The sequence below is a fragment of the Lycium ferocissimum genome, unplaced genomic scaffold (genome assembly GCF_029784015.1).
Source record: "Lycium ferocissimum isolate CSIRO_LF1 unplaced genomic scaffold, AGI_CSIRO_Lferr_CH_V1 ctg16497, whole genome shotgun sequence".
Classification (NCBI taxonomy): domain Eukaryota; kingdom Viridiplantae; phylum Streptophyta; class Magnoliopsida; order Solanales; family Solanaceae; genus Lycium; species Lycium ferocissimum.
The window spans coordinates 1-22528 of record NW_026716632.1 but is presented as its reverse complement, the minus strand read 5'-3'; the positions used below and the strand labels follow the sequence as shown (position 1 = coordinate 22528).

General features: G+C 36.6%; 1 protein-coding gene across 1 annotated transcript; it reads left to right on the top strand.

The window, feature by feature from the left end:
* Positions 1 to 21713: 21713 nt before the first annotated feature.
* On the top strand, positions 21714 to 22500 carry LOC132042608 (uncharacterized; the record flags this gene model as incomplete). Its single annotated transcript, XM_059433146.1, has 1 exon — positions 21714 to 22500. A coding segment is annotated over exon 1 (787 nt), but the record flags the coding sequence as incomplete, so codon positions are not given.
* Positions 22501 to 22528: the final 28 nt, after the last annotated feature.

Genomic DNA, 22528 nt, shown 5'->3' with positions numbered 1-22528 from the left:
TATGACTTGTACTTGTTTATTGCATATTGGTGATATAGTTGAGATGATATCATGCATGACATGCTTTCATATTACTCTTATGTTGTTATAATGGTGAGAGAGTGATTGAGAGACTAGGTTTTTTTGCAAGGAGATTGAGAGTGACAGAGAGACTCCGAGGGTTTTATGCTCGAATTAGACTCGGAGATTGAGAGTGACGGAGAGAGACTCCGAGGTTTCTTACCGGAAAACATTGAAGTGACGGAGAGAGACTCCGAGGTCTTTACCGGAGATTGAGAGTGATTGATAGCCTCCGAGGTTTATTTTTGACCATAAGTGGTACATGGACTTCGCGGGTCCCCCATGGGTCATGACTATGAGGCATTGCCATAGCATGTGTGTACGGGAGTGGAGTGTGAGAGGTGACTATTCTTATTGCATAACATTTACATAGCACGACATTGCATTGCATAGCACTCCATTTGAATGGTCATTCATGTCATTGCATGGCACATTCTCGATTGATTCTTGATTTGTGAATTACTTGAGTTGTTGTTTGTCCATTTATTTTAAAGGTCAAAATCGAGGTTTATAGAATTCTCCCTAGGCTTATAATCCGAGATATTGAGATCCCTTGTGACTATCGTTAATGCAAGACTTTCTCATGTGCTAGATGTGTGGATCGTGTTTGATTACTTATCCTTACTTGTTAGTTGCTTCTTGTTTATATGCGTGAACTAACCATTGTCGGCCTATGATACCTACGAGCCTTGTGTTGTGCTCATACTACTTTTTACACTCCTTTATTTCTGTAGAGTTATTTTCGGTGATGTTCGGAGTCTCACGACCGTTTCGAGGCATTCGTCAAAGACGTTTGGGTGAGCTATTTGAGATATTGCAACCCGCAGTCTCTCCTTAGATTTCTCGTTGTTCTCTATCCTTCAAATGTGTCGTATCCGCATATATATATATTATATATATATATACGTAACTATTCAAATTGTAAACTTCTTAGAAGCTCTTGTATGAGTCTAGACCGTATTTTGGGAATTTCTTATAATAAAAGTATTTATTCCGCATGTTGTATCAAATTAAGGTAGTTATCGAAAGGTTCGCCCACCGTGAGGGTTAGTGTGGGTGCCCGCATGATCCATGATTTGGGTCGTGACAAGTTGGTATTCGAGCTTAGGTTACCCTCCGAATAAGTACAAGAGCAATGTCTATATATATATATAATAAATGTGTTGTTTCAAGGCACACTTATAATTGGGAAAATTTTTATGGGACATGGGAAACTTCGATTCTTTTTACATTATTCCAACTGAAGGTCAAATTCATCAAATTGGTTATCTATTAACTATCCCTTTGATATACATGGAATAAATACTTTTATTATATTTAATTTCCGTTTTAATCTGGTCTACACTCAAAAAGAGCTTCTAGTTAGAATATTTACAATTTAATTAGATGATGTCTAAACCCGGATACGATTGTATTCCATTTTAGAGAACAACTACCTAAGTCTAATTTGGAGAGACTTTGCAATAGCTCACCCAAAATATTGATTTTATGCCTGGGTTGAAAATTAACATAATTTTTAAAAAAAAGGTTTGTTGAGCACAACACAAGGCTCGTAGGTATCATAGGCCGACAATGGTTAGTTCACTCATATAAACAATGATTTAAGCAACTAACATATATATAAGTATATCAAACACAAATTATCTAGTAAGACATGAGAAAGTTATTTGGTTTAACGATAGTAAAGAGATCTCAATATCTCGTGTTATAAGCATAGGGAGAATTCTATAAACCTAGATTCCATCCATTTTAAAATAAATACTCACAAACAACAACTCGGTAATTCACAAATCAAGAATCAATCGGAGAAATGTGCCATGCAATGACATGAATGACCATTCAAATGGAGTTATATAATGCAATGTTGCTATGTAAATGTTATGCAAGCGGGTAGTACCTCTCACACTCCATCCCGTACACATTAAATGCTATGGCAATGCCTCATAGTCATGACCCATGGGGGACCCGCGAAGTCCATGTACCATGTTTCCTTGATTTAAACCCTTATCAATCACTATCATTTTATGAAACCTAAAATCTCTCATTCTCAATCTCAATCTCTCTTTAAAAAATTTCATTTTCATCTCATTCCGCAAAAAATATCTCTCAATCACTCTTTTTACCATTATAACAACATAAGAGTAATATGAAAGCATGTCATGCATGAATTAGATACTATATCACCAATATACAATAAACAAGTACAAGTCATATTATTGCCCAACAATCATCAATTATTAAAAGTTGGATAGTATGTGATAAAGATACAACTAGGTGATAATTACATCACATAGCACATAGAAATGGGATGCATATGTCGCATGGAATCAACCTCAATAATCACCGCAATCATATTCCATATTCGTATAGGAATTATATAATTCAATTTCAATTCTCGCATAATAACCTTCCTCTTCTATATGACTAGATAATAAGAGAGAAAATTATATCAAATACATGAAATCACAATACAATGACAACTTATAAAATATCGTAATAATGGCGACGAGCCCAGGGAATTATCACAATAATGGCGAAAGCCCACATAACGGTTACCAAAATAGATGGAATTTGACAAGATTCGGAAAGGAACGCATCTCAAGATAAAAACACATAAAAGAAAAGTTCACTATGCAAGGTTGGGCTATATATATATATATATAGACTTATGACTATCATATATATCATTTATCCTCTCTATATAACCAATATATATATATTATTGTATATATATAATTGGGGAATGTAATAAGTACCAAAAGAAAAATGGCATTCGCCATACCCATAAGCCTTCTCCTTTGAAGTTAGCCTTGAAACAAGCTTGCCTTAATCTCTTTGTTTTCTCCTCAAGTTCCATGTCTGGAATTTCTTCCATCTTCTTCTTCTCTTCCTCTAATAAATTTATCACATCCTTCCACTTTTGCTCCATACCATTTCCTTCCCCCCTCTTCAATTCCTGCAAATATTACATAACCGAAACAAGGGTAACATGTTTATATAGAGAATGAATCTTAACGTTCTTTTTCTAAACGAAATATTAAGAAAATATATTATTGTTACATAAACTAAAAGGTTAATTTTTTTTTTTTGCCATCACCATAATATTATATGCAATTGAAACAAGAGTGTACCGAAGATGTGTATATAGAGAGAGTGAACCTTAACATTCTTGATTAGTGTTTGAAGACTCATCAACTTCCTATGTGGCCACCTTCGAATTCCCAAATCCCTACATCTTTTCTTTGCAAAAGTGTCACCCCAATATTAAGTTCCTTGGTTGCTTGAGTTATTGGCATGTAAAAGTACTTTGAAATTGTATCTCGAGACAACATTTTTGAACTATTAATCTCTCTCTTTGCTTCCCTTTTTCCGTTATAATTTCCTCAACACGATCATTAGTCATTATCTTTTCTTGATTTTTTTTGTCACATAACAACAATTCGGTTTTCGATTCTCCCGAGTAATTGGGTACTTAATCCAAATTCACCGCTCATTTCACTCCACATTCTAAATCCCTTTCCAATTTCGTCATAGAATAACTCTCTTTGCACCCATAACATTATAACACATTAGCTAATTTATTTAGAACAAATACTACTAGTGTATATAAATAGTTATTCAAAACATGACCATCACCTGGGGTAAGGTTATAAAAAGGTGAATAAAATGGATCTTCAAGAGTACGTTCCATCATCAAAGGGTTATTAGCAGCATCAAAAGCGTTATCGTGAATGGAGAAATCATACTGATGATCGATAGCGTAGTGTCCTGAATATTCACTGTTGTTAAAACGTAACATATTATGATTCACCACAAAGAATAAAGGAAAAAAAAAAATTGTACCTTGCATTCTTTCTTTAATTGGATTCATAAGGAAGGATCCTATAGGCATATATGCAGCATTGGTTCTATATGAACGAATGTTTACAAGTGGACGGCTGATCTTGAAGATGCCGTCTGCTTTTGCTTTTGTGAAAGTGGACGGCTCCTTTTACAAAGTTGTCGGCCACCTGGATTTTACCTGAAGGGGTAAATGCTTTTTGAAAGGTTGGACGGCTATTTTTTTTATAAAGTTTGTCGGCCACAAAAGTCAAATTAGCCTATTAAAAAAAAAAAAAAAAAAAATTTCTAAAGTAGAAATTGGGGTTTATCCATGAAAAGTGGGTTTGTGGATTCCGTTGAGTTAAAGTATGATTTAATTAATGGGTTACGTTAGTACTTGGTAGTGATTTAAGGTACTATGGTCGCAAGAGGTTATAGGGTGATCGGATGGTGTCCTACGAACTTGGCTCTGCGGAGTATTCAGTGGTATGCTTCTGCATTGTGATTTGGAGGTGTAAGTAAGACTTAGAATTAGCAAGGTCGGTATGAGTGGATCGGTTTTGTTGGGATCGCTTAAGATTGCTCCGCTAAAGCAAGGAGTCTTTCCTGGCAAGAGTATGTTGTGGCTTCGGGTTGGTCTTCATGTATTCCTAAGAAGTCGTGGTACGAAGAAAATTTAAGAATGGTGAAAGAAGGGTTAGTGAAATCAGAATACTTTACCAGTTCAGAGTGGGCAAGGTTTGTGTCTTAATCTAAGGTTGGTATGGTTCTAAGAAAAATTGTGGGGCCTATTGATAACATTCATAGGTTTGGTTATATAGGTTTAGAACATTTGACAAAAACAATGCTTATATTCGAAAACTGAGGATGGGGGAAAATTTGAATTTAGAAATATGAAAATTAGGTCTTTTATCTAAGTTAGAGGGAGTTCCGGCTAGTAAGGCGAGAGAGAAATGTTTATGATGCATTCCGTAGAGGTTTCCCGCATTGTCCTATTAAAGATTCTTTAGTTACCGTGTGTTTCATTCTCTCTGTCGCTCGAGGACGAGCGATTGTTTAATTGGTATCTGATGTAACGACCCATTTGGTCGTTTAGTACTTTTAGGCCTAATATTCCTAAAACACCCTTTTCGTGGTCTAATCTTGCTGTCTATAGTCTGCGATAACGGGTGATTCGGTTATTTAATTGACAAGAATGTTAGACCCCGTATTTTATACGTTGAGTTATTCGCGAAAAAATCGATGTGAGATAGAAACCTCGGATTTTTAATTTCTAAACTAGAACTAATCGGTTATAAATTTTACTTAGTATAAAAATGTTATTGGAGATTAGGAATTACTTAATTGTGGTGTTAAGTAAAAAAAAAAAAAAAAAATTGTGACAAAAATGAGCCAACAAGAGCATCAACATCCAAGGTAAAAAGGATGACTCAAAGGCATCTAAAATAAGGTTAATGGAAGACATACAAATGGACATTAAATGTTAAATTCATCCACTACACTTACATTATATTGTGGACAACCAAATTGAAAGAAATGAGTGTGGATTCAACCATAGTGCAACCGAAAGTTGTAGGAGGAATCTATGTTATGAAACATGCATTATTTTATGAAGGTATACAAGTTGGATGAGTCATTGCACATTTAAATATTTATCACTCATCCTTGTATGATTGCAATGGACAAAGGTTAGTGGATGATTTATTCACTACACATGCAATTGTCTGGTAAACAATTAAATGGAAAGGAGGAAAGAAAGTGAGGGTCGGCCAACTAGCCGAAAATAGAAGGGAAAAGAATTGAAATTTTAGTTCAAATTAATTAAGTGCTCAATGTCATGAGTGGAGCATGGGTCCAACTTGTAGGCATCATAGTTTAACCAAATGATGACTAAGGAATCAGCCATTACATTCATTTCAACTTCACAACAAAGAAAGAAAACCTAGAGAGGGAAAGAGGGAGCATTCGGCCAAGGGGCTGATTTTTGAGCCCTTTGAGTCTTGATCCAAAAATTATTTTCCAAGGTGTTTCAACCCTTTAGAAGGTCCCTAAAACGTGAAGATAGTCTTTGGAGCAACAAGAACCATTTTCCATCTCAAGTCACCAACTCTAGCCAAGTAGAAAATCAAGTTGTCAAGGTAAGATCTAACTTTCTTTTCATGTATTAAGGGTGATGTAGATGTGTGAATATAAGTTGTATGAATGAAATAAGGTGTGTTGATGTTGGAACATGATAGTAGTTATGGGGTTATATGTGTTGATGTTGAAGTATGGTTGTAACTTGACGAACATGAATCGCATGCATAAAATCATGAAAGTTGGTGTTGGAATGTTAGTTGGCCGTAGGGACTGTTTTGGTGGAATTAATGGACTGATTTTCTTTAATAAATATGGTTGTTACTATCATAGATCTCATGGTAAAAAGAATGAAAAGAATTGGAAGGTTAAAGGTGAAGTTATGTTAGTATGAAAATGGTTGAATCTATGATTTTATGTGAGTGATGTTGAAGCATGGTGTAGCCGTGTGTGACTGTTTTGTGAAGAAGTTAGTGAACTGTTTTTACTTGATATTTTGATTGTTATTATCATGAATTTTATGATGGAAATGAAGGTGTTTAATGGTTGGAGTTGAAACTAAAGTCATTTGTGAGTTGTTTTAAGGATTATAAAAATGACGATATAGCGTAGTTGCGTATGAATTGATGTTGTACTTGTCGTGTGGATAGCTGGTCATAACTTACTGAAATTATATGAAAAGAAGACATGAAATGATGTATAAAAATCGCATGTGGTTGGCTTAGTATGTTCGTAAACGTTTGCAAGAATTCCGAACATCGTTATGTTGTCGGTTAGAGACATTTTGGACATGTTGTGGTAGTGGACTGTTTTGGACTTGTGTTTTCATTAAGTTGGAAAGAATAATTATAAGTTAAGAGTATACATCATATTGTATGTTGGATGGGCTGTTATAAGTTGTTACATGCAAACGTTAAGGCTACAAACTAATAAAAGTAACTTGAGAATGTCGAAGCCGTATGTGAATCGTTATTGCATGTTATGAATGTGGGTTGTTTAGAATATTGTGTGGGCTGGCTGTCCGGATTGGTATTGAACACATAATTATTGATGTTGTATTGGTAGTATGTGGTTGGTTTAGATACAAGAGAAAACATCGCCTAAACATCTAGAAAGGAGTTACTAACGTTAGAATACGTTTGAATCTCCCCGTAGCTTAACCATAGTTGTTGGCGTCTTAATATAGGTTGAAGTATTATTGGGTAGCGTACACATATTGTGTGACGAATAAGCACTAAAGACCTTGTCCGATCGGAAGCACTTCGAGAAGGAAAAAGCTTTGGCGTGAAAGTTCGTGACACCGTTCGGCATTGAGGTAGGTTACGGTTTACTTTATGTCTAGACTCGGTTAGCGAAACGTATGTAAATAGTAGTGATTGACGGGGAAAGCATGATAGGCCTTCGGGCATGGTGTGGAGGTAAATTCCATCTAGGTTGGTATTGTTAATTTGTTATGTGGGCTTGTCGCCATTATTGTGATACCGTTATGTGGGCTCGTCGCCATTATTACGATATTGTTATGTGAGCTGTCATTGTATTGTGATTTCATGTATTTGATATAATTCTCTCTCTCTTGTTATCCCACTGGTCATATGGAAGAGGAAGGTTATTACTGAGAATTGAATATTGAATTGCAATTCCTAGTATGAATCTATGGAACCTATGATTGCGGTGATTATTGAGGTTGATTCCATGCGAGGCATGCATCCCATATTCTATGTGCTATGTGATGTAATTATCACCTAGTTGTATCTTTATCACATACTAGCTCCCTCACCTTATGAAAGGGAAGGGTAATATTGATGATTGAGCCGTGGGCAATAATATGACTTGTACTTGTTTATTGCATATTGGTGATATAGTTGAGACTGATATCATGCATGACATGCTTTCATATTACTCTTATGTTGTTATAATAGTAAGGAGAGTGATTGAGAGACTCCGAGATTTTTGCCGGAGATTGAGAGTGACAGAGAGACTCCGAGGTTTTAAGTCGCCGAGATTGAGAGTTACAGATTGAGTAGTGACGGAGAGAGACTCCGAGGTTTTACTTGGAGATTGAGAGTGATTGAGAGAGACTCCGAGGTATTGAGAGTGATTGATAGCCTCCGAGGTTTATTCGCCGGAGAGCATTGAGTGGTACATGGACTTCGCGGGTCCCCCATGGGTCATGACTATGAGGCATTGCCATAGCATGTGTGTGTACGGGAGTGGAGTGTGAGAGGTGACTACGCATTGCATAACATTTACATAGCATCTCTTAGACATTGCATTGCATAGCACTCCATTTGAATGGTCATTCATGTCATTGCATGGCACATTCTAACCGATTGATTCATGATTTGTGAATTACCGAGTTGTTGTTTGTGAGTATTTATTTTAAAGGCCGGATGGAATCGAGGTTTATAGAATTCTCCCTAGGCTTATAATCCGAGATATTGAGATCCCTTGTGACTATCGTTAATGCAAGACTTTCTCATGTGCTAGATGTGTGAACAACGATTACTTATCTCGCTACTTGTTAGTTGCTTCTTGTTTATATGCGTGAACTAACCATTGTCGGCCTATGATACCTACGAGCCTTGTGTTGTGCTCATACTACTCTTTTACACTCCTTCCGGAGTGTAGAGTTATTTTCGGTGATGTTCGGAGTCTTACGACCGTTTCGAGGCATTCGTCAAAGGCGTTTGGGTGAGCTATTTGAGATATTGCAACCAAGAAGTCTCTCCTTAGATTTCTATCTTCTATATGTTGTTCTCTATCCTTCAATATATATCGTATCCGATTTCGAGTCCGTATAACTATTCAAATTGTAAACTTCTTAAAGCTCTTGTACGAGTCTAGACCTTCCGTTTAAGATTTTGGACGGTCGTGAGCTCACTTTGACGAACATCACTCCGAACATCACCTGAAAATAACTCTACACTCCGAAGGAGTGTAGCAAGAGTAGTATGAGCACAACACAAGGCTCGTAGGTATCATAGGCCGACAATGGTTAGTTCACGCATATAAACAAGAAGCAACTAACAAGTAAGCCATAAGTAATCAAACACGGTCCACACATCTAGCACATTAGAAAGTCTTGCATTAACGATAGTCACAAGGATCTCAATATCTCGGATTATAAGCCTAGGGAGAATTCTATAAACCTCGATTCCATCCAACCTTTAAAATAAATACTCACAAACAACAACTCGAATTCACAAATCAAGAATCAATCGAGAATGTGCCATGCAATGACATGAATGACCATTCAAATGGAGTGCTATGCAATGCAATGTCGTGCTATGTAAATGTTATGCAATGCGGTAGTCACCTCTCACACTCCACTCCCGTACACACATGCTATGGCAATGCCTCATAGTCATGACCCATGACCCGCGAAGTCCATGTACCACTCGTGCTCTCGAATATAACCTCGGAGGCTATCAATCACTCTCACGATCTCCCAAATCGGCAAAAACCCATCGGAGTCTCTCTCGTCACTGCACTCAATCTCCCAAAGTGAGAAACCTCGGAGTCTCTCAAAAAAACCTCGGAGTCTCTCTGTCACTCTCAATCTCGTAAAAACCTCGGAGTCTCTCAATCACTCTCCTCACCATTATAACAACATAAGAGTAATATGAAAGCATGTCATGCATGATATCGAACTATATCACCAATATGCAATAAACAAGTACAAGTCATATTATTGCCCACGTCCAATCATCAATATTACCCTTCCCTTTCATAAGGTGAGGGAGCTAGTATGTGATAAAGATACAACTAGGTGATAATTACATCACATAGCACATAGAATATGGGATGCATGCCTCGCATGGAATCAACCTCAATAATCACCGCAATCATAGGTTCCATAGATTCATACTAGGAATTGCAATTCAATATTCAATTCTCAGTAATAACCTTCCTCTTCCATATGACAAGTGGGATAACAAGAGAGAGAGAATTATATCAAATACATGAAATCACAATACAATGACAGCTCACATAACAATATCGTAATAATGGCGACGAGCCCACATAACAATAATGATATCACAATAATGGCGACAAGCCCACATAACAAGGCAATACCAACCTAGATGGAATTTACCTCCACACCATGCCCGAAGGCCTATCATGCTTTCCCCGTCAATCACTACTATTTACATACGTTTCGCTAACCGGAGTCTAGACATAAAGTAAACCGTAACCTACCTCAATGCCGAACAGTGTCACGAACTTTCACGCCAAAGCTTTTTCCTTCGAAGTGCTTCCGATCGGACAAGGTCTTTAGTGCTTATTCGTCACACAATATGTGTACGCTACCCAATAATACTTCAACCTATATTAAGACGCCAACAACTATGGTTAAGCTACGGGAGATTCAAACGTATTCTAACGTTAGTAACTCCTTTCTAGATGTTTAGGCGATGTTTTCTCTTGTATCTAAACCAACCACATACTACCAATACAACATCAATAATTATGTGTTCAATACCAATCCGGACAGCCCACACAATATTCTAAACACCCACATTCATAACATGCAATAACGATTCACATACGGCTTCGACATTCTCAAGTTACTTTTATTAGTTTGTAGCCTTAACGTTTGCATGTAACAACTTATAACAGCCCATCCAACATAAATATGATGTATACTCTTAACTTATAATCATTCTTTCCAACTTAATGAAAACACAAGTCCAAAACAGTCCCTAACCAACAACACGTCCAAAACAGTCCCTAACCGACAACATAACGATGTTCGGAATTCTTGCAAACGTTTACGAACATACTAAGCCAACCACATGCGATTTTTATACATAATTTCATGTCTTCTTTTCATATAATTTCAGTAAGTTATGACCAGCTATCCACAAGACAAGTACAACATCAATTCATACACAACTACGCTATATCGTCATTTCTATAATCCTTACCACAATTCTCAAACGACTTTAGTTTCAACTCCAATCATTAAACACCTTCATTTCCATCATAAATTTCATGATAATAACAATCAAAATATCAAGTAAAAATAGTTCACTAACTTCTTCACAAAACAGTCCACACACGGCTACACCATGCTTCAACATCACTCACATAAAATCATAGATTCAACCATTTTCCTTCTAACATAACTTCACCTTTAACCTTCCAATTCTTTCCATTCTTTTTACCATGAGATCTATGATAGTAACAACCATATTTATTAAAGAAAATCAGTCCATTAATTCCACCAAAACAGTCCCCACGGCCACAACAACATTCCAACACCAATGTTCATGATTTTATGCATGCATTTCATGTTCATCAAGTTACAATCATACTTCAAAATCAACACCTATAACCTCATGGTTATTATCATGTTCCAACATCAACACACCTTATTTCATGCATACAACTTATATTCACACATCTACATCACCCTTAATACATGAAAAGAAAGTTAGAACTTACCTTGACAACTTGACTTCTCAACTTGGCTAGAGTTTGTGAAATGAACCAATACTTGTTCTTGTTGCTCCAATAACTATCTTCACATTTCTAGGGATCTTCTAAAGGGTTGAAACACCTTGAAAAATAATTTTTGGATCAAGACTCAAAGAGCTCAAAATCAGCCAATGTGGCCGAGAGCTTTCTCTCTCTAGACTTAGGTTTTCTTTCTTTGTGTTGTGTAGTTGAAATGAATTGTGATGGCTGATGTCTTAGTCATTATTTGGTTCAACTTTGATGCCTACAAGTTGGTCACATGCTCCACTTATGGCATGAGTCACTCCATTAACTTTACACTTAAAATTCCATTATTTGTTTTCTACAACTTTCGGCCCAGTGTGTTGGCCAAGCCTCACCTTCTTTGTTTCTCCTTTCTTCTTTCTTTTCAACTGTTTACAAGACAATTGTATGTGTGGTGAATGATTCATACACCACCCTTTGTCCATTGTAATTAGGCCAAGATGAATGAGCAATATTTAATGTGAAATAATCCCTCCACCATGTTATGTCTTCCTAAAATAATGTATACTTTCATAAAGTAGTAGATGCTTAAATATTCAAATGCATGCCTCACTGGATGCCTTATTTTTCACTTGGCTGAATTCCACACTCATTTCTTTCAATTTGGTTGTCCACAATATAATGTAAGTGTAGTGGATGAATTAACATTTAATTGCCCATTTGTATGTCTTCCATTAGCCTTATTTTAGATGACTTTGAGTCATCCTTTTTACCTTGGATGTTGATGCTCTTGTTGGCTCATTATTGTCACCAATTTTTACTTAACACCACAATTAAGTAATTCCTAATCTCCAATAACATTTTTATACTAAGTAAAATTTATAACCGATTAGTTCTAGTTTAGAAATTAAAAATCCGAGGTTTCTATCTCACGTTGATTCTTTCGCGAATAACTCGACGTATAAAAATACGGGTCTAACATTCTTGTCAATTAAATAGGACCGAATCACCCGTTATCGCGTACTATAGACAGCAAGATTAGACCACGAAAAGGGTGTTTTAGGAATATTAGGCCTAAAAGTGCTAAACGACCAAATGGGTCGTTACATCGATACCAATTAAACAATCGCTCGTCCTCGAGCGACAAGAGAGAATGAACGCCGACGTTTAAAGAATCTTTAATAGGACAATGCGGAAAACCTCTACGGAATACGTCTAAACATTTCTCTCTCTCCTTACTAGTCGGAACTCCCTCTATCTTAGATAAAAGACCAAATTTTCAATTTCCAAATTCAAATTTTTCCCCATCCTCGGTTTCCGAATATAAGCACTGCTTTTGTCAAAATGTTTTAATCCTATATAACCAAACCTATGAATGTTATCAATAGGCCCCATAATTTTTTTTTAGAACCATACCAACCTTAGATTAAGACACAAACCTTGCCCACTCGAGTCTTAAAGTATTCTGATTTCACTAACCCTTCTTTCACCATTCTTAAATTTTCTTCGTACCACGACTTCTTAGGAATACATGAAGACCAACCCGAAGCCACAACATACTCTTGCCAGGAAAGACTCCTTGCTTTAGCGGAGCAACCTTAAGCGATCCCAACAAACTGATCCACTCATAACTGACCTTGCTAATTCTAACTCTTACTTACACCTCAGAAATTCCGGATTTTTTTTTTTTTTTTTTTATAGGCTAATTTGACTTTTGTGGCCGACAAACTTTATAAAAAAAATAATATAGTCGTCCAACTTTTCAAAAAGCATTTACCCCTTCCGGTTTAAATCCGGTGTGAACAACTTTGTAAAACTTAGCCGTCCACTTTCACAAAAGCAAAAAGCCTTTGAATTCTCCTAATCTTCAAGATCAGCCGTCCACTTGTAAACATTCGTTCATGTAGAACCAATGCTGCATATATGCCTATAGGATCCTTCCTTATGAATCCAATTAAAGAAAGAATGCAAGGTACAATTTTTTTTTTTTTTATTCTTTGTGGTGAATCATAATATGTTACGTTTTAAAAACAGATTTTTAAATATTCGGGACACTACGCTATCGATCATCAGTATGATTTCTCCATTCACGATAACGCTTTTGATGATCGCTAATAACCCTTTGATGATGGAACGTACTCTTGAAGATCCATTTTATTCACCTTTTTTAACCTTACCCAAAACAAAGGTGATGGTCATGTTTTGAATAACTATTTATATACACTAGTAGTATTTGTTCTAAATAAATTAGCTAATGTGTTATAATGTTATGGGTGCGGGGAGAGTTATGCTATGACGAAATTGGAAAGGGATTTAGAATGTGGAGTGAAATGAGCGGTGAATTTGGATTAAGTACCCAATTACTCGGAGAAACTTGAGAACCAGGAATTGTTGTTATGTGACAAAAATCAAGAAAAGATAATGACTAATGATCGTGTTGAGGAAATTATAACGGAAAAAGGGAAGCAAAGAGAGGAGATTAACAGTTCAAAAATGTTGTCTCGAGATACAATTTCAAAGTACTTTTACATGCCAATAACTCAAAAGCTAACCAAACGAACTTAATATTGGGGTGACACTTTTGAAGAAAAGATGTAGGGATTTGGGAATTTCGAAGGTGGCCACATAGGAAGTTGATGAGTCTTCAAACACTAATCAAGAATGTTAAGGTTCACTCTCTCTATATATACATCTTCGGTACACTTCTTGTTTCAATTGCATATAATATTATGGTGATGGCAAAAAAATTAACCTTTTAGTTTATGTAACAATATTATATTTTCTTAATATTTCGTTTAGAAAAAGAACGTTAAGATTCATTCTCTATATAAACATGTTACCCTTGTTTCGGTTATGTCTAATATTTGCGTACTATCAAGAGAGGGGAAGGAAATGGTATGGAGCAAAAGTGGAAGGATGTGATAAATTTATTAGAGAAGAAAAGAAGATGGAAGAATTCCAACATGGAACTTGAAGAAAACAAAGAGATTAAGGCAAGCTTGTTTCAAGGCTAACTTCAAGAGGAGAAAGCTTATGGGTATGGCAGAATTGCAGGCTTCTTTTGGTACTTATTGCAACTATGAGTCCAACTATACCTCCGGTCCGACAATAATGCCGCTATTGGTTATGGCCATAGAGAGGAAAATGATGATGATGAAGTCATTAAGTCTCTTCTTGAACACTCCCGTAGCCCAACCTTGCATGCCCGAACTTTTCTTTTATGTGTTTTTATCTTGAGATGAAGATCCTTTCCGAATCTTGTGTAAAATGTTTCGTGCATGCACACTCTTTTCCTTTTTAAAATTAATTTCATGCATGCGAAGTTTGTTTTCCTCATTTCTATAAAAAGTAAATTTATTTTCTTAACTTTTAATAAACTTGTTATAGTTTATATCTTTGAACAATGTTCTAAAAAAAGTATACCAACAATCAAACAAAGAAGATTAGAAAATTTTCCTCCTTCCTACCAAACACATCACCGAGTGTCATCTAAAGCAAAGAACTTAAAGTACTACTACCCAAATTATATATAAATCGCTCTTATTAAGCCATAAATGCATTCTTGCCTCTTTCGAGAAAACCCAATACTATAATTATGGAGATCCTATGACCCTATGAATCGCCTCTCCCATCTCTTCAACCAACCTCACAATAACGAGCCTAACCACGACTCCACACAGCTGAAACCTTAGGTCATATCTAGAAACCGAACTTAGTCACGCATCTAAATTAGGACAACACAACTCGTACCGTAACACATGTCGGAAACAACCGTTCGCGCAAGAATTTAAGGATGAGTTCCCATCATCCGGGGGAAGGTAAAACAGAGAAGTTCAGATACCAATTGGGATCAACTAGATACCAATTTGAATGAAGTAGCACGAAATAATGAAAGAATTTGAAGTTTCCTAGATGTCCCATAGCCTCCCAATTATAAGTGTGGCGCGCAACACACCTATAAGTAGGACTCTACTAGACATTGCTCTTGTACTTATAGACCGGGTAACCTAAGCTCTGATACCAACTTGTCACGACCCAAATCATGGATCATGCGGGCACCCACACTAACCCTCCCCCGAACCCTTCGAGATAACTACCTTAATTTGATACAACATGCGGAATAAATACTTTTATTATAAGAAATTTCCAAAATACGGTCTAGACTCATACAAGAGCTTCTAAGAAGTTTACAATTTGAATAGATAACGACTCAAAAAATCGGATACGACTTCGTTTAAGGATAGAGAACAACGAAATCTAAGGAGAGACTGCGGTTGCAATAGCTCACCCAAACGTCTTTGACGAATGCCTCGAAACGGTCGTGAGACTCGAACATCACACGAAAATAACTCTACACTCCCGGAAGGAGTGTAGCAAGAATAGTATGAGCACAACACAAGGCTCGTAGGTATCATAGGCCGACAATGGTTAGTTCACGCATATAAACAAGAAGCAACTAACAAGTAAGCGAGATAAGTAATCAAACACGATCATACACATCTAGCACACGAGAAAGTCTTGCATTAACGATAGTCACAAGGGATCTCTATATCTCGGATTATAAGCCTAGGGAGAATTCTATAAACCTCGATTCCATCCGGCCTTTAAAATAAATACTCACAAACAACAACTCGGTAATTCACAAATCAAGAATCAATCGGAGAATGTGCCATGCAATGACATGAATGACCATTCAAATGGAGTGCTATGCAATGCAATGTCGTGCTATGTAAATGTTATGCAATGCGATGTCACCTCTCACACTCCACCCCGTACACACATGCTATGGCAATGCCTCATAGTCATGACCCATGGGGGACCCGCGAAGTCCATGTACCACTCGTGCTCTCCGGCGAAACCTCGGAGGCTATCAATCACTCTCGATCTCCGGCGAAACCTCGGAGTCTCTCATCACTCTCAATCTCCGGCAAAAACCTCGGAGTCTCTCTTCACTCTCAATCTCCGGCAAAAACCTCGGGTCTCTCAATCACTCTCCTCACCATTATAACAACATAAGAGTAATATGAAAGCATGTCATGCATGATATCGGTCTCAACTATATCACCAATATGCAATAAACAAGTACAAGTCATATTATTGCCCACGGCTCAATCATCAATATTACCCTTCCCTTTCATAAGGTGAGGAGCTAGTATGTGATAAAGATACAACTAGGTGATAATTACATCACATAGCACATAGAATATGGGATGCATGCCTCGCGTGGAATCAACCTCAATAATCACCGCAATCATAGGTTCCATAGATTCATACTAGGAATTGCAATTCAATATTCAATTCTTAGTAATAACCTTCCTCTTCCATATGACCGAGTGGGATAACAAGAGAGAGAGAATTATATCAAATACATGAAATCACAATACAATGACGGCTCACATAACAATATCGTAATAATGGCGACGAGCCCACATAACGATATCACAATAATGGCGACAAGCCCACATAACAAGACAATAATGGCGACAAGCCCACATAACAACGATACCAACCTAGATGGAATTTACCTCCACACCATGCCCGAAGGCCTATCATGCTTTCCCCGTCAATCACTACTATTTACATACGTTTCGCTAACCGGAGTCTAGACATAAAGTAAACCGTAACCTACCTCAATGCCGAACGGTGTCACGAACTTTCACGCCAAAGCTTTTCCTTCGAAGTGCTTCCGATCGGACCGGGTCTTTAGTGCTTATTCGTCACACAATATGTGTACGCTACCCAATAATACTTCAACCTATATTAAGACGCCAACAACTATGGTTAAGCTACAGGGAGATTCAAATGTATTCTAACGTTAGTAACTCCTTTCTAGATGTTTAGGCGATGTTTTCTCTTGTATCTAAACCAACCACATACTACCAATACAACATCAATAATTATGTGTTCAATACCAATCCGGACAGCCCACACAATATTCTAAACAGCCCACATTCATAACATGCAATAACGATTCACATACGGCTTCGACATCCTCAAGTTACTTTTATTAGTTTGTAGCCTTAACGTTTGCATGTAACAACTTATAACAGCCCATCCAACATACAATATGATGTATACTCTTAACTTATAATTATTCTTTCCAACTTAATGAAAACACAAGTCCAAAACAGTCCACTACCACAACATGTCCAAAACAGATCTCTAACCGACAACATAACGATGTTCGGAATTCTTGCAAACGTTTACGAACATACTAAGCCAACCACATGCGATTTTTATACATCATTTCATGTTTTCTTTTCATATAATTTCAGTAAGTTATGACCAGCTATCCACACGACAAGTACAACATCAATTCATACGCAACTACGCTATATCGTCATTTTTATAATCCTTAAAACAACTCACAAATGACTTTAGTTTCAACTCCAACCATTAAACACCTTCATTTCCATCATAAAATTCATGATAATAACAATCAAAATATCAAGTAAAAACAGTTCACTAACTTCTTCACAAAACAGTCCACACACGGCTACACCATGCTTCAACATCACTCACATAAAATCATAGATTCAACCATTTTCATACTAACATAACTTCACCTTTAACCTTCCAATTATTTTCATTCTTTTTACCATGAGATCTATGATAGTAACAACCATATTTATTAAAGAAAATCAGTCCATTAATTCCACCAAAACAGTCCCTACGGCCAACTAACATTCCAACACCAACTTTCATGATTTTATGCATGCGATTCATGTTCGTCAAGTTACAACCATACTTCAACATCAACACATATAACCCCATAACTACTATCATGTTCCAACATCAACACACCTTATTTCATGCATACAACTTATATTCACACATCTACATCACCCTTAATACATGAAAAGAAAGTTAGATCTTACCTTGACAACTTGACTTCTCTACTTGGCTAGAGTTGGTGACTTGAGATGGAAAGTGGTTCTTGTTGCTCCAAAGACTATCTTCACGTTTTAGGGACCTTCTAAAGGGTTGAAACACCTTGGAAAATAATTTTTGGATCAAGACTCAAAGAGCTCAAAATCAGCCAATGTGGCCGAGAGCTTTCTCTCTCTAGACTTAGGTTTTCTTTCTTTGTGTTGTGTAGTTGAAATGAATTGTGATGGCTGATGTCTTAGTCATTATTTGGTTCAACTTTGATGCCTACAAGTTGGTCACATGCTCCACTTATGGCATGATTCATTCCATTAACTTTACACTTAAAATTTTCTATCACCGCAGTCATAGGTTCCACAGATTCATACTAGGAAGTGCAATACAATATTCAATTTCTCAGTAATAACCTTTCTCTTCCATATGACCAGTGAGATAACAAGAGAGAGGAACTTATATCAAGTACATGAAATCACAATACAGTGACAAGCTCACATAACAATATCGCAATAATGGCGACAAGCCCACGTAACAGCTGACAATATCAACCTAGATGGAATTTACCTCCACACCATGCCTGAAGACCTATCATGCTTTCCCCGTCAATCACTACTATCTACATACGTTTTGCTAACCGGAGTCTAGACATAAAGTAAGCCATAACCTACCTCAATGCCGAACATGTGTCACAAACTTTCACGCCAAAGCTTTTTCCTTCTGAAGTGCTTCCGAACGGACAAGGTCTATCAAATATATAATCTACGTTAGAATACGAATCGAATAGCGCCCATATTGCTATACCTATATTCGAAATCCAAAAACGCACTCCAAAAAGTGGCCTTGGGCCCACAAAGGCATATTTGGAATTTTATTGAAAAATAATTTCACCCATTATCTAAGGATCATATAATTCGGGCGGCATCTCCTCTAAATAATTCACCCCATGCGAACTCCAAATTAGTTCCAAATCACAACAACAACACCAACAACCTTATGTACATCTAATCCATAAGAGCATAGCACCACAACAATTCTCATAATTCCACAAAATCCAAACTCGAAAATAACGATAATAATAATGGTTAGTATTAACTTAAGTTATATTAGCTTTTATAATTAGAAGTTATAACTAACTACAAGTTATTATAATTACCTGAAGTTATACATTATAATATATTGATATGAGGTAAGATATAATAACCTTAAGATATCCATTATATTACCTCAATACTAAATTACAAGTATATTATATACTTGTAATACTAAATTACAAGTATATTATATACTTATAACAGTTCGGAATTACAAGTATATTATACTTGATATAATCATGTATGGGTACTGTAATATAGGTTATCATGATATAATATATATATATATATATATATATATATAAGTATATAATATAGGTTATCATGATAACACCCAGCCCACTTATTTTTAACCAATGCCCAGCCCACTTATTTAACCATTAAATACCAATGCCCATTCCGTTATTATATAAGTATATAATGTAAGTTATTATATATTATCGTTATTTTTAACCATTAAATACCAATGCCCATTAAGTATATAATATAAGTTGATTATATTAACTTTTATAATTAATTGTAAGCAGTATATAATTATTGATACAATTTCAATAAATACCATTATAGATAATAACCTTTATTCAAGTCCAAAATCACGTCCATTACAACATCATTAACCCCAATTTCATGACAAAAAAAAAAAAAAAAAAAAAAAAAAAAGGAACGAAATCTTACCTCAAATTTAATTTGGACAGCCCTACAATAACTTGCACCATTTGCACCACTTCATCTTCTTCAACTTAAACTCTAACCTTGCTGCTCCTTTAAGTGCCTAGAACACCTTAGGAAATTAATTTTTCTCGCAACACTTGAAGTGGGTTAAGGGCTGCCATGGACGTGAGCTTGGCAGTCATGGTTATTCATAATTCTTTCTCCAAATCAAGATGAAGATTAACAATTTAATGGTGTTGAAAAGGGGCTGGCCTTGAGCTTCAGCAAGGACGCCATGGCCGTGTGGTTCTTTCTCTTTCAACTCAACTTTGGTGAAGATGAAGTGTTTCTCTCTCTAGTTCAACTTTGAGCAGATGAATTATGAATTAGGCTTTGTCATCCACTAATCATAATGCTGTCAGCCATGATAACACGTGCCCCACTAGGCATGCCATCAGTCATGATCAGATTTTTCCATTAGCATGCTTGGTGGGTTATAATAAGTTAGTGTACAGAATGATTATGTATTTCTTCACTATATGGACTGTGAGGCCCTCTTCTTCTTACCACTTTGGACAATTGTTGTTCACGTTGGAATGTCCCCCAAAGTCATCCAATAGTCCCAAATATTTACTCATTAAAGGTGACACCAAACATAATCCTTGCTGCCAACAAAGCACAACAACACGTTGTGATACAAGCTGCCCACTTTTCCTCTCATTATGCCTAAAAAAAACGTGAAAATAAAGATAATGATGGAATCCACTTTACACTTGGCTTTATTTGGCCCATGTCCACCACTTAATCAATTACATATTTAGAATTGGTTGAAAACAATATAATTTATATCCTAAAAATGAAAGGGAAAAACGTTGCTGCTACATGCTATGTGCTTGCACCATTCTCTTCACATTACAAGTGAAAATAATGGACTTAATTCTATACAATTATAAGTCATGCATGTTGCTGCTGCCCTTTTTCACTTGTACGTGATATACACCTACACTTATCCATGAAATTACTATTACCATTGAGTCACCCACTACTCCTCCTCATAATGCCACCTGGACAGTGATGTCCCCTAATACATATCCGAATATCCACCTTAAATAATTCTTTTGTCTCCCACGACATTTCGAGATTTAACTACTTACCCACATAGTAAATTGATTGATCACAGTCCACTTAAATGGTAATTATTTTAACACACCTATTATTCTTATTCCCAAGCTGATCATCAATATTTGACTCTTATTCCATTGAACCACGCGTGTCTTCCATGATATTAACAACTAACTACTTGCCTTCCACTAACACTCTTAATTACTGACATGTTTCCCACTAACATTCTTAGTTAATCAATTACTCAAATAATTAATTATGGGCTTGTCCTATTACTCCCCAACTAAAATCATTGTCCAAAATAATCTTTTTACTCAACCATTTTGTTTTATTTAAGAATTATCCACTCCTTCAAATACCATATTTACCCACTTACACCTTATATGTGTGCAAATAATATTTCTATGAATAAACTATTCACACTCATTAAATACATATATTCTAAAATTTACTCGTCAATTAAATAACCGAATCACCCGTTATCGCAAGCTATAGACACCAAAATTAGACCACGAAAAGGGTGTTTTAGGGATATTAGGCCTAAAAGTGCTAAACGACCAAATGGGTCGTTACAAAGACACAGAGGAGGAAGTCCCTATTATAGTCGAAGAGGAGCAAAATCTTGATAATCTCAAGGCACAAGGAGAAAAACATGAAAAGGGGAAGGCAAAACTTTCTGGCGCTCTACGCTCTTTGAGCCAAATATTCAAATCTTCACCGCCTTTTCCTCAAAGGCTAGTGAGGAAAACAGAAGATGACAAGTGCTTGCGATTTTATGATCAACTCAAGCAATTGACGATGAACATTCCTTTCATGGACGCTGTCCAAGAAATGCCGGGGTTTGCTAAGTATTTGAAGGATCTCTTAACAAAGAAGAAGAAGCCATTGAAACACGACACTGTGGGTATCACTCATCGTGTCAGTGCTATTATTTCCAAGACCACAGTGCAAAAAAAGGAAGATCCTGGAGCATTCACCATTCCATGCACCATAGGGCAGCAGGATTTTGCCAAGGCGTTGTGTGATAACGGAGCTAGCATCAATCTTATGCCTCTTGAGATTTTCAAGAGATCCGGATTAGGGATACCAAGGCCCACTACCATGAGGTTGCAGATGGCTGACAGATCGATCAAAAGGCCAGTTGGGGTAGTTGATGATGTTCTTGTTCAAATTGGGGAATTCCTACTGCCGGCAGATTTCGTGATTCTTGACTGTGCTGTTGATCAAGAAATTCCTATTATTCTGGGGAGACCTTTCCTTGCTACAGGGAGGGCTCTTATGGATTCAGAAAAGAATGAAATCAAGTTCCGGGTTAACGATGAGGAGGTGACTTTTCACGCCAGCAAGGGTATGAAATTGCCTAGTCTTTATCGAGT